General features: G+C 43.2%; 1 protein-coding gene across 1 annotated transcript in view; it reads right to left on the bottom strand.

Moving 5' to 3' along the window:
* Positions 1–16169, bottom strand: part of LOC105491202 (hydroxysteroid 17-beta dehydrogenase 2) — a 64346-nt gene that overhangs the window by 26449 nt on the left and 21728 nt on the right. Inside the window, exons 2-3 of the mRNA XM_011757377.3 lie at positions 3338–3550; positions 545–730 (exon numbers count right to left, since the gene is read on the bottom strand). Of these exons, the coding sequence (XP_011755679.1) occupies positions 545–730; positions 3338–3550 (399 nt within the window). The remainder of the gene's footprint in view (positions 1–544; positions 731–3337; positions 3551–16169) is intronic.

Raw genomic sequence — 16169 nt, 5'->3', positions numbered from 1 at the left:
ATTTGTTCTTGGAAACAGAGAGACAAACCATCCAGTGTCATCACATCCTGACCCAGCTGGGTTGAGGCTGCTCAACACTGGGGATAATCTTCAGGTTAACAATAGCAGGCAGCTTGTGTTTGACGGCATGAACAGAGGGAAAGTATGGCCTACTCAGCTTACAGGGAACTGAACACAGTGTGTTAAATTGACGAAGTGTTGAAAACAGATTGCCTGAAATGCTGACATTATTTGTAATGTGAGATTTCCTGTGCAAATCTAGCAACCTTGTGTGTTGGCAGTCACATTATGAAGATATATATGAACCCTAAATCCCCAGTAATAAATGGATGAGTTAGAAGGCAGATGAGAGTTTGTACCTGAAAGAATTTGGAAGAGGAGAAAGGTTTTATTGTGTGAAAGTCAACAGGGGATAAACAATTTGACTAATCCTGACCCAGCCCTGCCTTTGCATGCCCTGCTTTTTTATTCAGCCCACAAAGAATGCCATGAGCCATGTCTTGTGATGGGCACCCCATGACCACGTGTGAAAATGCTGACTCACCTCCCATGCTGCTGACATTCACCAGCCTTCCTTTGGATTTCCTAAGAAGAGGCAAAAATGTCTTTGTGACCTCCACAGTTCCAAAGAAGTTCACGGCCATGCATTGTTTGTAGTCAGTCATAGGAAGAAGCTCCCCATCAGATGGAAAGCCAAGCACCCCAGCATTGTTGACCACAGCCCACAGTCCTGGAGACAGAAAACCATAATGAGTGAGTGTCTGGAAGAGTAAGTGAATAACACAACCTGTGACACCTGGAAGACCATGCAAGAGGTGTTACGTGTGAGCCAGGTTTCCCATGGGATTAGAGTCTGCCACTGGACAAAGGCAAGAGTCTTAGGGAAAAGGAGTGGGAGTGGGAGGGGAATTCCTGTACCAGGAAGCCAGATGTGCAGAGGTGTAAAGTAGAACATTCTGTTCCAGAAACTCTTCAGAATTTACTAAGCGAACCAGCAGGTATTGCAGATTAAGGGTTTGGCAGGAGCCATTATCCTGAAAGGACCTCTAATCCTTGTTAAGGTGTTTAGATAGGGAACCACTGATAGGGAACCAACAAACCACTGATAAAACAAATTCCCCACCACAGGCATGCCACGTGGGAAGACCCCTGTGCATGGAGGCTCTGTATGTCTAAAGGATTTTAGGAGATGGATGGCATTGTAAAATGTGAATGCTGTGAAGATTAGTCTCTGGAAAGTAATGGGGAAGGAAAGATGGGTTGCCATTGGGATAGCCAATTGGGATATCCAAGGAGGCCATTGGGATAGCCCAGGTGGAAGAAGGTGAGGGTCCAGTGCATGCAGTGCTAAGTCATAGCGCTATGCAATGGTAGGAAGGAGCTGGAAGGTAACTACCCAGGAGGTAGACTTGACAGGACTAGGGTCAGTAGGATACAGGCATTGAGGATAAGCTGAGGGTCTCAGTGACCCACAGGTTTCCGGCTTGAATGACTGGTTAGGTGGTAGTGCCAGTGTCGGAGCTGTGGGATGCAGGAGAGCAAAACGATTTGCAGAATGGCAGCAGGGAATAAAAAAACAATGAGCAGTTTTTGACATGTTGAAGTTGAAGCCTCTGGAGTATAAGGGAAGATGTCTGGTAGATAACTTTGTATACGTGGAGAAGAAGGGTTAGGTTGGTAATATATTAGTATATTTGGGAGTTATTGGTATAAACCAGTGTTTTTTGGCCCTGCCCTAACATAAGCATCACATTGGGAGCTTTAAAAACTAATGATACCTGGGATTCCATCCTAGGGACAGATTTAATTGGGTTTGGGGGATCTGTTCAGTCACACAGGGCCTGGTGCTTCAGAAGGGTCCTGTATGTGGTTTCAGTCTCTGCTGTCACCATCTTACATTCCTAATAATTTTCCAAACTCAAACTAGGGGCCCTATATTTTCATATTGCTTTGGGTCTGCCAAGTTACATAGCCCATCCTGAACCCCAGCATGGGTAATTTTCAAATGATTCTAATGTGCAGCTGGATTGAGAACTCTCGGTATAGGGAGCAAATGGTATGGCCCCAGACACATGGATTGGGAAGTCTGGGGATGCAACCCTCAGTAGCATTTGTATTTGTGGGGAGACAGAGACAAAGTTTCATCCTGGAGAAGTGGAAAGAAAGATTGGAGAACTAGGAGAGCAATGGGGGCTGGGGACCCCAAAACCATGGAGGACAGTATAAACAACATGCTTAAATACTGCAGGGAAGTTAAAACCTGGGTCTTCCAGCAATCCCATTACTGGGTATACATCCAAAGGAATATAAACCATTCTATTATAAAGATGATTCACACGTAGGTTCGTTGCAGCCCTATTCACAATAGCGAAGACATGGAATCAACCCAAACGCCCATCAATGATAGACTGGATAAAGAAGATGTGGTACATATACACCATGGAATACTATGCAGCCATTAAAAAGAATGAGATCATATCCTTTGCAGGGACATGGATGGAGCTGAAAGCCATTATCCTCAGCAAACTAAAGCAGGAACAGAAAATCAAACACCGCATGTTCTCACTTGTAAGTGGGGGCTGAACAATGAGAACACATGGACGCATGGTGGGGAACAACCCACACTGGGGCCTGTTGTAGGGAGGGGAGGTAGAGCTTCAGGAATAATAGCTAATGAATCCTGGGCTCAATACCTACAGGGTGGGTGGATCTGTGCAGCAAACCACCATGGCACATGTTTACCTATGTAACAAACCAGCACATCCTGCACGTGTAACCCAGAATTTAAAATAAAAGTTGAAAAAAAAAAAAAAAACCAACTAGGTCTTCAGGCTAATACTGATTAGCTTTGCCAGATTAGTTAGGGAGGCAGAGTGAGAACCAACATCAAATTGAAGGTGAGGAAGAGAATCAGAGAGCTACAGGGTTCCATGGAGCTTGGCCATGAAGGAAAGAGAAGAGGAGGGGTAATGGGTAAAGGAGGACAGTGACCATGAAGGTATTTTTCTTCTAAGCTGGGGACTCTAATGCATGTTGCTATTGTGGACAGGAAAGCAATGAGCTGGGGCTGGTGGAGTTGTTCATGGAAGAGTGACTGAGAAGTTGGTGAGAATGAGATAGAGGTTTCTGTAAGTTCTGTGTGGATGGGCCCATGTCTGAGTTACTCCGAAGGTCTTCATGTTGATAGAGGCCCCCACGCATGGTAGGGGTTCAGCACAGGTGTGTTCCAGTGCAAGCAGTGGCCAGAGTGGAGTAGGGGGCATGATCAACCCAAGCTGGAACAAGAACTGGGTGTTCAGGAGGAGGGTAAAGGCACTGAGGGTGCTGGCGGCAGTACCTCTGTCCTGCAGCATTGCTGCAACCTTGCTGTAAGCATCTTTTATCTGCACTGGCTTCGTGACGTCCATTTGGAGCACCGAGAGGCGTGGGGAGCAGGTTCTTCGCAATTCCTCAGCTCCTGGGCCATTTTCATTCAAAACTCCGGCGAATACCGTGAAGCCCAGCTCATCCAGATACTTGCACAAAGCGTGACCAAGCCCGCAATCACCACCTGCATAGGGTCAGGGGAGTAGGGAGTGAGTTCAAACCACAGTGACAAGAGAAAATATTTAACAAGGAAAACATATTACGTTGTTTAGGATTCTCCATGCTCTCTGAAGAGAGGGATTCCTGAGGAAGTTTCTTTATGTGCTAAGTGGGGAGGTGGGAGGAGAAGCCAAGCCACACAGATACATTTCTCCATATAAAGAAAGGGACATAATGTAGAACTGAGGGGTGGTGGGTGGGCATAGGTGGAAAGAGAAAGGTTTTGGGGGAAGGGTAGTCCAGGAGTGGCTGCTGGCCAAAGAAGTTGGGAAGGAAAACCAAGACATGTAATGGAAGTAGTTTTAGTAATCTACAATGTGTAGTGTTTGATGTAACCTCACTCACTCTGTAAAACTTTCAGTCAAACATTCATTACAAACTCATACTTTGGACTTGGTTTTGCCTTATGGAGACACAGGGCAATAACAGAGGCTGCCCACAGGGGCAAGTTCATTCTGGATTATAAAAGTTAAAAGTTCATGGCCACCTGTGTTTCTCACCCTCCTGGGCCTTTTTTCCTGTCTATGACTGACCCTGAGCTATGGAATAGACATCAAGCCTAGAAAGAAAGTTACAACAGAAACCAAATAGAAAGCCCTAATTGCATTGCTCTGTGAAAATGGAGAGTAATGTAATACACAAAGTATGACTTAAGCTTCTCAGAATTTGAGATGGGAGTGTACCCACCCAGCCAAGAGGGTATTAGGGACCCCGGAAAGAGTGTTTTATACCCACAAGTGCAAAATGTAGATGTCTGAAATTCCCAAGTTGAAGATAACGTGAACATTAAATCACCCTTTGAGCTACATACACCATGATAAACAAATAACAGTTAATGTCTTTCTCCTTTTAATGAGAAAGTATTTCACATTGCCTGTGTCATGTGATCTTCCTTGGACTCCTGCAGGGATCTCTTTTGTCAGTAGCCAGACATCCCTGCCAAGAATTGGGAAATAAGGAAAATTAGAGTACATGCAGAGAATCAACTCAAAGATCAGTATGTGAGTGGGCAGAAAAGAGATCTTGCTTCCAAGCTAACAACAGGGGCCTGAAATCTACTGTCCGCAAAGAGAGGACAGGTGTTCACATACACTGTTGATAAACATGTGCAGGACTAAAATCAGCCAATGTGAATTCGCCTATCTTTTGACCCCAAAAGTCTCAGTATTCATCCTAGAGAAATACTTGCAGGTACATAAATGATGTTCTTTATAGCACGGTGTAAGAGCAAAAGAAGGAATTAAATGTCCATGAATAGGAGAATGGTTACATAAATTATGGTACATAAAATGGAATACGACAAAGCAGTTTTAAAGATGGAATAGAACTATCCAAAATGACATGGATATTGCTCCAAGATGCTTTGTTAAGTGAAATAAAATAACTTGTGGTATAATAATAATTAATAAAATCCAATTTAATGCAAAAAAGGAGGAGAGTTGATTCTATACATACCAAGGTGTGGAAATGTAAAAGCAAACAAACAAAAAAGAATTTGGAAGGAGAGATCCCTAAGTTCCCCTTAGGAAGAGAGGCAGAATGGTGGGGGACCTTATCTTGTAATGTTTACCATTTTTGCTACAAGAAAGTACTTTTTTCTTTTTTTAAAGGCTATGCTAATTAGAATGGAGATTGGCCAGCCCTCTAAGTGTAGAAAAGGGTGAAAAAGAGAGAGAAAGTCTAGCATGGTTGGCATCTGCAAACACTGCCAGAGAGAGAATGATAGTCATGACAAAAGGTGTGTGTGCTCCTGTCCTTCTGACACCATTAAGAGATGAATGCCTCTGGTTGCCATCACTGATTGCGTTTAACGTTTGCTCCATCTCCTTCCTTATGTCTCCATGTGTGTCGGTGCTCAGTAAATAGCCCTTGAGTGTAAGTGGTTTCCTCCCTGGGGCTGGCCAGAAGAGGAGATGGTACCAACTGAGACAGATGCAAGTGTCTGGACCATGTGATAGACACCTGCCTTAATGTAAATTAATGTATTAGAATTCTGGTACGAATACATAATAATATGTGTGTATAACCATTTTGTGAGCCCAGTTCCTGAAGAAATGGACCTGTTGCTGGACAAATCCAACTTCTGGATCCACAGCGCTGAGGCCAGAAGCTGAGCACTGGCAAGTTCACCAGTCAGCAGACCAATGCTGTGTGGGTCTCCCTGGAATCCCCTAAATACCACTGGTAGTCAAGTCTATCCTATAAAATTATTCCCGAAATGTCTACAGTAGAAATTATCCTTCCTATCTTACAGATGAGGGAACTGAAAACAAGAGATGCCAAGATCACACAGATGGTAGGGATCAACCTGGACTCTTTATTGGATCCTAAATCCAAGTTCACCAGTCACTGTCATACTGGACCAGCCACCTTCTCCTTCATCTGTGTGAGCAGAGAAGGGAGGTTTGGGCAAGCTGATCCCAGGATGATCCTCTTGTGGTCTGTAAGAAAGGATATGAATTAACCTGAAAATAACTAACTTTGAACCAGGTTGAAGTGAAAAGTACCTAGAGCCTGCTTATACACACCCTGCTGGGTGAGGCCAAGAGTTTCATGGACAGCCTCTCCCATTTTGTGATGTACCATACCTTATGCTTCTGCCTTATTATTGGCACAGCTAGATATATGGGAGGCATGGATTTTAAAGCACCCAGTTCCCCTTAGAGGCTTGTGTGATATCAGGATGCCCAGCATATTCCTTCTGCACAGAGAAGAAAACTGCTCTGCAGTGCAGAGATGAAGACCATGACCTTGACTCTACAGGGCATATAAACACCCAACCAGGGTGTCTGCTGCTGTCTAGAGACCTAAGACAGGAGGAAAAGGGTCATCCACCCAATTAGAGCTGCTGACCATGAAGACATGCAAACTGTCACCTGTATCCAAACCTGAAGTCCATCATCTGCTCCCCAAATCCACATGAGAATCATGAACTTTGCACTTTCCAGTCCTTCCTTTGACCTTGCATCCCACAAACACTTTGATGTGTTCAACACTGTATGCCTCCACACATGATGCTGAGAGCTTCCCCTTCCCCACAGGGGGTCCGTCCATAAGGTTGTAATTGTCCTGTGTAACTCCACCACTTGTCTGAGGCTGACTGGACCAGAGTCAACCAGCTTTTCTCTTTCAGAAATGTGGGGTTGTGGCTGCAAGATCCAAAGCAGTGTCCAATACTGTCTGACCCAGAAGGACATTAAACTCAATAGCAAATGGGGGTCTGGGGGTCTATCTTCCTTCATGCACATGGAGATATGGGCTAAGTCCTCTTGAAGAGTAACAAGAGGCAAAGCTACAAATAAGAGCAGAGTCTGAGGTCGGATGTTGTCCACAGACATAGATGAGCATCTTCTTGGCTCATGATAACTTTTCAGTCTCTGGTAAACCTCGAGTGACCTCTTCCCCATGTGTGCCTTAAGAAATTCCACATCCTCATAATAATCCCTCTTCTTTCTCAAGTTAGTTTCAGTATCTTTCCTAAACTCCATCTTTTTCACTTACTGCAGACACTAAAACTAGTTATCTCTGCTTTGGAAGACAGTCCTCAAAAGGTTAAATGTAATGTTACCAGATGACCTAGCAATTCTGCTCCTAGGTGTGTACCCAAGAGAAATGAAAATATATGTTTCTGCAAAAACCTGTACACGAATGTTCATAGAAGCATTATTCATAATAACAGAAAAAAGGAAACTAAGCAAACATCCATCAACTAATGAATGGATAAAAAATATGGTATATCCAACAGTGGGATATTATTAAGCCATAGAAAGGAATGAAGTTTCTAGGCTTGCTACAGTACAAACATTGAAAACATTATACTGAGTGTAACAAGCCAGTGCGATAGGTAAAGGGATGAGAGCAAGGAGGAGACATTGTGATCTGACTCCTTTTCCTCTGAGCAGAGGATAATTTATCACATTTTGGAAGGCAGTGCCTTTGAGCAGCTTCATGAGCCTAGGATCTGACTCTCTTAGGAAAGTTCCTTGGAAGAGCCTACAGGTGATGACAGTGTTGAACTTTAGACAAGCCCTGTAATCCTGGAAAACTGCAAAGGTTAACAAATGTCCCCACCCTTTTGTGTTCTGGGAAGCAGCTCACTGCAAATAACTCCCTTCCCCATATGACTTAGATGAGACTCACAGATGCTCCCACTTCTTTACCTATGACAAGGCCAGACCCAGAGCCTCCAAACTCCCTTTCTTTGTTTTTGTGGTTAGTTGAACTGCCTGTTTCCACTGGTCGGTCAGAACAAAGTGTTTGTTAACCTAACTTTGGTGTAGTTTCTCTCCTTTCCCCAGGTCCTGGGCCACCCTCAGCCTGAGCCAGCAGACAAGTCCTCTTTACAGACCTTCCTGATCAGCCCTCAACGTCTGTCTGATTGTGTCACTCTGATCATCCCAGCCCCCAACACCCACTTCTTTCTAGCCTTGTTTATGCCTCTTTAGCAACACAAAACATTTACTGCCTCATCTTGAGACACTTGGAGATTATGTGGTTAGAACATTCCCTCTACTGCAATAATCCTTTTGAGTAAAATCTTTCCTAACTAAATCTGAGTTTGCTTTTATTTGGCAGTGAATTAATGAAGCCAGAGATCACAGGAGACCATCTGCTTGTGTTTACCTATGAGGCAGTGTGGCATAGGGGCATGGGTACGAATCTAGTCCTGCTATTCCTGCCTGTCTAACCCTAGAGAACCTTTCTAATTGCTCTGTGCCTCCGCTTCCTTATCTGTAAAATGGGCTTAATAATGGTACCCATGTCAGTTAATATTTGTGAAGTGCCTAATAGAGCCTATTCCAAATAATTACTACATCTGTCTTTTTAAAAAACAATACTGTGTCTTTATTTTAATTTTCAGGTGTTTCCACTCACATTATTGGTAAGCGTAGAGTTTGCCTCTACTGACTGTCAGCTGAACATCTTGGTTAAGACTCAGACTGCCTGATTCTCCTCTTCCACTTTCCTATGTGACTTTCCCGATATGGGCCTCGGGAAAGTCACACATAATCATGTGGAACCTCCACTTCCTCACGTGGAATGTAGGGTCATCATAATACCCCCTCCTAGGCTGGCATGGGAAGTCAGCAAGACAGGATTTCGCACTGGCCCAGCGTGTTGTGAATGGCTGTCATTAGTATCATGGCTCTAACCCTGGCGTCATTTCTGACTTATGATGTTAGAGATCAGGCTGTGCTAGCCCCTGGTGTCTATGAAGTCTTGAGGCAGTTCAGGGGTCAGAGGGCCTTGAAAAAATCTGTGGCTGAGGAATCGCTCCTTGAGGAGAGGGAAAAACAATTGTGTACTCCGGAAACCCGGCGACAAAGCCAGGGCTTTCGTGAGAAGGTGGAAGGGTTTCATAAGAGTTACCCAACAGTGGTGTTTGACAATACGCACACCGAGTATGGATTGCCTGTTTACCAAGTTCCAGCTAGTTCACATGCATTTACTCATTGACTCCTCTCAATCATCGTGGGAAGTAAGTAATGTTACCATCACCCATTTACAGAGGAGGAAACTGAGACATGGAAGGATTAAGTCATTCAGCTAAGACATAGCAAAGGTAGTTTGGAGCCAGGCACAGACTGGGATATAAACAATTCGGGTATAAAATATTCAAATCCTCCAAAGCACAAGGCCTAGCCCATAGTGGATGTTCAATAAAAAAGCACATGTTGGATGAATAAGCATTGAAGAGGGCACTAGAATATGAGTGCCTTACAAACCAAGAGAGGGTCCTTTGTCGCTAGAGCTGAGGACACCTGACTCATAGTAAGTGCTCAACGGGGTAGAGAAAATGCTGAGGTTGGTGTTAAACTATGTCATTTGGGATCATTCCATCTCTAGCAGCCTGGAAACCCATCAACCTGGAACAGGCAATGAGTACTAGAGACCCATTTGTACAAGATTGGAGTGAATTTGAAATAGCAGTTAATTCTAAAAATAGTAATAAAGTCTCAGTTTATGTGCAAATTGGAAATAATGTGAATCACCTTGAATTTTAGAGCGTTAGGAATTGTATATTGTAGTTGCAAAGTGTATTTATGCTACTGCCACATGGGGGCACTATATTAGCTGGTGAACGGAAACACCCCATCATTTGTTGGTTCAAGTCTTAAACTGGCAAATTGTGAATAACGCGTGTTTGGGAGTTCCTCAGGCCAGGCCCATTGAATGAAATGCATCCACCCTGTAAATACAGGACTGAGTGATGGGATGCATGTGCTCTGGAACACAAGCACTGTCCTTTGGAAGCTACAGTTAGAGAGAAGGAAGAGGGGGAAGAATTTACAAACCTGTAAATGATTTTTAGTCATTAATGAAACATCATACAAGAAATAAAACCTCACAGTCAATACTGAGATCAATAAAAGAAGACCTTCTCCATAATCTCACCAATACTGCATAACTCTCATAATGTTCATATTCTTTTTCTTCTAGTCTCCTTTCCTACATATCATTCTTTAACAGTTATAGCACACATACAATTCGACAGCTGATTTTTAAATTACTATTATATAGACCAGTTTTACATATTTCTACATAGTCTTCAAAACCATAATTTTTCATTACTGTAGATAAAATTGTCCTTATTAAAATGCAGCCAAGAAAAATGATGAGAACCTGGATTCTGGAGCTGGGAGACCTGGGTTCAAATCCCAACTCTGTCACTTAACAGCTGTGTGACTTTGGCTGTCACTTAACCTCTCTGTGCCCCAGTTTCCCCATCTTTAAAATGCAGTGACACTAGGACCTGGCTCATAGAGCTGTCAGGAGAATTAAATAATTTTATATATTAAAGGAATTGGAACAAGGTCTGGCACAAAGCCACTACTCTCCAAGTGTTTATTAAATAAATGGTAACTTTTTTTTTTTTTTTTTTTTTTGAAACAGAGTCTCACTCTGTCGCCCAGGCTTGAGTGCAGTGGCACAATCTTGGCTCACTGCAACCTCCACCTCCCGTGTTCAAGCAATTATCTTCTTCAGCCTCCCGAGTAGCTGGGATTACAGGAGCCCACCACCACGCCCAGCTAATTTTTGTATTTTTAGTAGAGACGGGGTTTCACCATCTTGGCCAGGCTGGTCTTGAACCCCTGACCTCGTGATCCACCCGCCTTGGTCTCCCAAAGTGCTGGGATTACAGGCATGAGCCACCGTACCCGGCCCATAAATGGTAACTTTTTAAAAAACCCACACTACACTACTCCTTTCACTGGCTTCTTCTAGTTTCTGGAACCAAAAGGGTTTTCAGTTCAGTTCTCCTCTCAGAAGGTCATCACCGCTATTCTAGCCACAGTGAAGAATCAGCCAAAGATCACAGCTCTGCTTTCTGAGTCCTTACCCCTAAAGCTCCTCCGAGCACCCCCTTTGCCAGTGATATCTTCAACCACCAGCAGCTTAAGGCGGAGATGCTAACGGGGTTGGTATCTTCAGAGGCACCAAGACCCTTTCTCATAGTGGAAGCCCACTTCTAATAGTAGAATGGACAAACACAAATTGAAGATCTACTAAGTATCAGTAAAAGGATGTGATCTGAACAGGCATTTCATTTGTCCCATACAATTAATTTTGTAAAAATTTGAACAAAGACTCAAAATTGAGAGATTGTACCTGAAAACCCAGAGCAATGATTTCCCTTGATTAACCAGATGAGCCAGCATTCCCACAAGAGACCCATCAGCTGAGACTGAGGACCTCCAGGGCTCCCCCTCTGATGGGGTATGCACTCCAAGGAACAAGGTTCACTCATCAAGAGCTCACACACACATTCCCATCACCAGCTTCCCTCAGTAATGTGGCCTGCCCTGAGCCTACCATCACCAGCTTCCCTCAGTAATGCAGCCTGCCCTGAGCCCATAGCCTTTTGAGCTGGAGACCCCTGACATACAGTTTCCCACTTACGAAGGTCATCTGAATCAAAGCTGTTTATCTGGTTGAAAGCCTGTGGGAAACTAGTGGGAAATGGACTTTCCCCACCCTTTCGTTTAAGACTTAGGCAATCCATCAGATTGCCACCCTCATGTTGACATTGCCTGTTCCCCATAAAATAGATTAAGGTATAATAAAATGTTAGATAAATACAACAAAACTCCAGCATACTTAGGATTGCCCTGAGGTCAAAATAAAGCTCAACTCTTAATCCAGGAAGAGCAACTGCTTGACATCCCACCTCCTTTGCCCTCAGCATTCTTAAACGATAACAGTTGTCGGGTGAGGAGGCCTTGGGAAATAGCTAGATTTTTCATGTCAATTTTTTTAATGGAAACAAATGCTTTTTTCTTGGAACACAACCTTGATGAAGAATTCTCCCATATTCTTGTCATTCCTGTGTTAAGATGAGCAACTGAAATGCCCGGGAAATTAAATACTCGCCCAAAGTTACACAACGGGAATGTGGTAGAGTCGGCCCTGAAACCCAGGTTTGCTCTTTGCAAAGCACATTCCTTTACTGTCCCGGTACCACTTTTAACTTCTGACACTTCTTCCTACCTGTCTTCACCTCCATTCTTTTGCTCACTTATTCATTCAGGGAGATCACCGTGTTAGGTCCTAACAACCCCCACCCATAAAAGACAAATACTCCCTGGCTTCACGAAGCGTACTGCTTAGGAAAGAGGTTTTCACGCCTGAGCCCCAATACAGTCTAAAAAAAAGTCAACGCCCAGGTCCCATCCCCACAGAGTCTCATTTAATTGGCCTGGATGGGATCAGTACCCACTGGCAACAGTTTCTGAGATCTCTCCAGGAGATTCCAAAGTTCGGCCAGGATTGAGAGCCACCAATGCAGGGCAGTGATTTTCAACCACGGACAATTTTGTCCCTTGGGGAATATCTGGCAATGTCTGGAAACATTTTTGGTTGTCACAACACAGAGTACTATTGAGGCCAGAGATGCTTCTCAACATCTGCCAGCCAACATCCAGCCTCAAATGTCAACAGTGCCAAGGCTGAGAAATCCTGGTCTAGAGAGAAAATGCACATTGGATAAATAATTACAATATTGGTGAATGTTATTAATAGGAAAGACTTAGGAATATAAGTCATAGTCTACTTTGACAGAGAACTCCAGGTTCCTCCTTAAGGGAACCCTCATCAGAAAAAAAATATGGGCAGGAAAGAGAAGAAACTAGGTGATCACCCTCAGGGTATGGACTCTCTTGGGCTGTCTGGTTCACTGTTCTAGACCCCACACCTACTGAGCGACTGTAGTAAATATTTACTGAAAGACAGAATGAGCAACTGAGTAAATGAAGAAGTATCACAGTCTGGGCACCACCCATCACCTTCTCACAGTTTCATGTGCTTGCCCTGTACTCACTCCCTGGACCCACTCATCACCCTCCCTGAGCTCTGCCATCTGTCCACAGTGCCTAAAAATCAGATTCTTTCTTTTAAATTACCTTCATTTTTTAATAGGAATATAACTTGTGAAAAGTTTCTCAAATTCTGTATTCACAAAGGAAACTGAACTATACAGATGACTAATTCAGCATTCAGCTAAGACCTGGTCACCATGAAAATTCGCATTACCCTTAGGGCACAGGTGAACCAACACAAAGCTGATGTGGGAATGGGTGGGGTAGGCGGGCCCTAATGACTTTTGCCCATGAAAGGGGACTACAAAAGTTTGAGAGCCTTATGTTTATATATGCTATCTTGCTTTATGCTTGCAACCTAAGGTAAGGTGCTCATTTTTTAAAAAAACAGATTTTATTTTTTAGAGCAAATTTAGATTTACAAAAAAATCAGAAAGCTAGTACTGAGAGTTCCCAAATACTTCGCGTACAGTTTCCCTGTTATTAACATCTTATGGCTGGATGTGGTAGCTCGCACCTGTAATTCCAGAACTTTGGGAGGCTGAGGCAGGAGAATCGCTTGAGCCCAAGAGTTTGAGACCAACCTGGGTAACAAACGGAGGCCCTGCCTCTACAAATAATTTAAAAATTAGCCAACTGTGCTGGCACACGCCCCTGGCCCCAGCTACTCAGGAGGCTGAGGTGGGAGAATCACCTGAGCCCAGGAGGTTGAGGCTGCAGTGAGCATGATCACACTGCTGCACTCCAGCCTGAGTGACAGAGCAAGACCCTGTCTCAAAAAAAAAAAAAAGTTAACAACAATAGCAAAAATCTTACATTAATATGATGTAGTTACACCTTCTACAATTAATGACCCAATATTGATACATTATTATTAACTAAATTCTGTGCTTTATTCAGATTGCATTACTTTTACCTAATGTCCTTTTTCTGCTGTAGGATCCTGTTCAGGACATTGTTACATTTAGTCATCCTGTTTGTTTAGACTCCTCTGGGCTATGACAGGTTCTCAGACCTGACATAGTTGACATAGTTGATGGTTTGAAGGAGTGCTCATCAGATATTTTGTAGAATGACTCTCTATCTGAATTTGTCTGATGCTTTTCTCCTGATTAGACTGGGAGTATAGGTTTGGGGGAAGATCACAGAGGTAAAATGCCATTTCACATCACATCACATCACATCACATCAAGGGTACATAGCACCCATGTGACGTAAGACCGCTGCTGATGTTGACCTGGAAGATGTTGACCTGGATGAAGTAGTGTTCATCAGTTTTCTCCACTGCACAGTTGCTTTTTCCCCTTCCCAAGCTGTACACTTTGAAACGAAGCTGTTGTGCACAGACCACACTTAAAAACTGGCGAGTTAGTCTGAGCGCGGTGGCTCACGCCTGTAATCCCAACATTTTGCAAGGCCAAGGCGGGTGGATCATGACGTCAGGAGATCGAGACCATCCTGGCCAACGTGGTGAAACCCCGTCTCTACTAAAAATACAAAAATTAGCCGGGCATGGTGGCAGGCGCCTATAGTCCCAGCTACTCAGAAAGCTGAGGCAGGAGAATCACTTGAACCAGAGAGGTGGAGCTTGCAGTGAGCTGAGATCACACCACTGCACTCCAGCCTGGTGACAGAGCGAGACACCATCTCAAAAAAAAAAGAAAGAAAGAGAGAAAAGAAAAGAAAAAGAAAAAGTGGGGAGTCATGCTCCTTCTTTAGGGTGGAATAGCTCCATAAATTAATTGGAATTCTGCAGAGAAGATTTATCTCTTCTCCCTCACTTATTAATTTGTTCAATTACTTATTTATATCAGTTTGGACTCATGAACATTGATTTTATACTTTGGGTTATAGCTTACTACTTTATTTATTGTGTTGCTCTAATTATTCCAGCTTTGGCTATTTAGAGCTTCCAGTTGGCTCCCATAAAAAAAGTGTACATTTTTTCCCATTTTACAGAGGAGGAAACCAAGCCTCAGAAAGAATATAAAAAGTTTCCAGCCTCACCCAAGTGAAAAAGCAGAGGTGCAATTTGAACCCTACATCCATAAAATTCTAAGGCACCTGTTTGGTTGGTTGGTTGTTTTTGTTTGTTTATATTTCCTGTCTAACACATTCTCTCTGAATATAGTCAACTTCCATGAATCAATGACTGGTGTATATTTCACCTATCATTGTGAATAAGCAATAGCATTTTTGAGGTTACCAATCTGCTATGTATTATACATTATAGAGAAACTTAATCAGCACCCAGGTTAAGAAATGGAACATCACCAGTTCACCAGCAATCTCCCTTATATCTCCTTTCAGTTGTCCCCACCCCTCATAGGTTACCACAATCCTGACTTATAACAGCATAGATCTGTTTTACCTGATTTTTGTTTTAAATAAATGGAATTAGGTGTCAGTCCTCTTTGTGGCTGGCTTCTTTTGTTCATTCTCCTATGTTTTCCTGTGGTTTGGTTAATAGAAGTTTTTTTGTAAATGTTCCAACCATATATTTCACAAGAATGGCTACAAGTAAAGTAACACTTGTAAAAACACGTTAAGCAACTACATAAAAAGTAAATTTACTTAAGATTAGCATGACACAAAAAAGAGAAAACGAAGCAGAGATACAACTAAATTGCCCCACTATCGCAGGGTCCTTTTTATAATTGTCTAAGGTTTTATCTAAGTAGGGCAGCCTTACTAATGTTCCTTTTTCTCATGGGAAAGATGCTTCCTGACTGACAGGATGTCATTCTTGCCAACACATGACCAAAAACTCACTCAGCTGCTTCTAAAATGTAATGGTACAAGATGCAACTTGCCAAACTTGAATAAAATCCAAGATGTCTGTGATTTACAGTTTTCTATCTTCTGTTTCATTACTAATTACCACCATTGACCTAGTTCTTTACAACAGAGATGTCCCCGGGCAAGCTTACCCTTCTCATGCCACCGTGGACACTGTTCAATCAAATCACCTCTCCCTTGGAATCTACTCACCCCAATACTCCTCACCAACCACAGAGGAAACCAATTTGCCACCCTCACTCACACCAGAGCACTGTGTTATTTTCTAGTTGGATCCACGTTTTCATTGCATGGTTTTCCAGTTGAATCCAGGCTTCTCATTTCTGCTCCATTCTTACCACATCTCTCCCCAACTCACGAACTTGCTCTGACACCCACTTGCCTGATAGGTAATGGATACAGTATACTGTCTGGATATTAATAACTCCTGCCATTTGCCCACTCCAGGGAAGTTTTGTACATTTCCCA

The sequence above is a fragment of the Macaca nemestrina genome, chromosome 18 (assembly GCF_043159975.1).
Source record: "Macaca nemestrina isolate mMacNem1 chromosome 18, mMacNem.hap1, whole genome shotgun sequence".
NCBI lineage: Eukaryota > Metazoa > Chordata > Mammalia > Primates > Cercopithecidae > Macaca > Macaca nemestrina.
The sequence above is the reverse complement of the archived record's forward strand: the minus strand, read 5'-3'. Positions and strand labels throughout refer to the sequence as shown.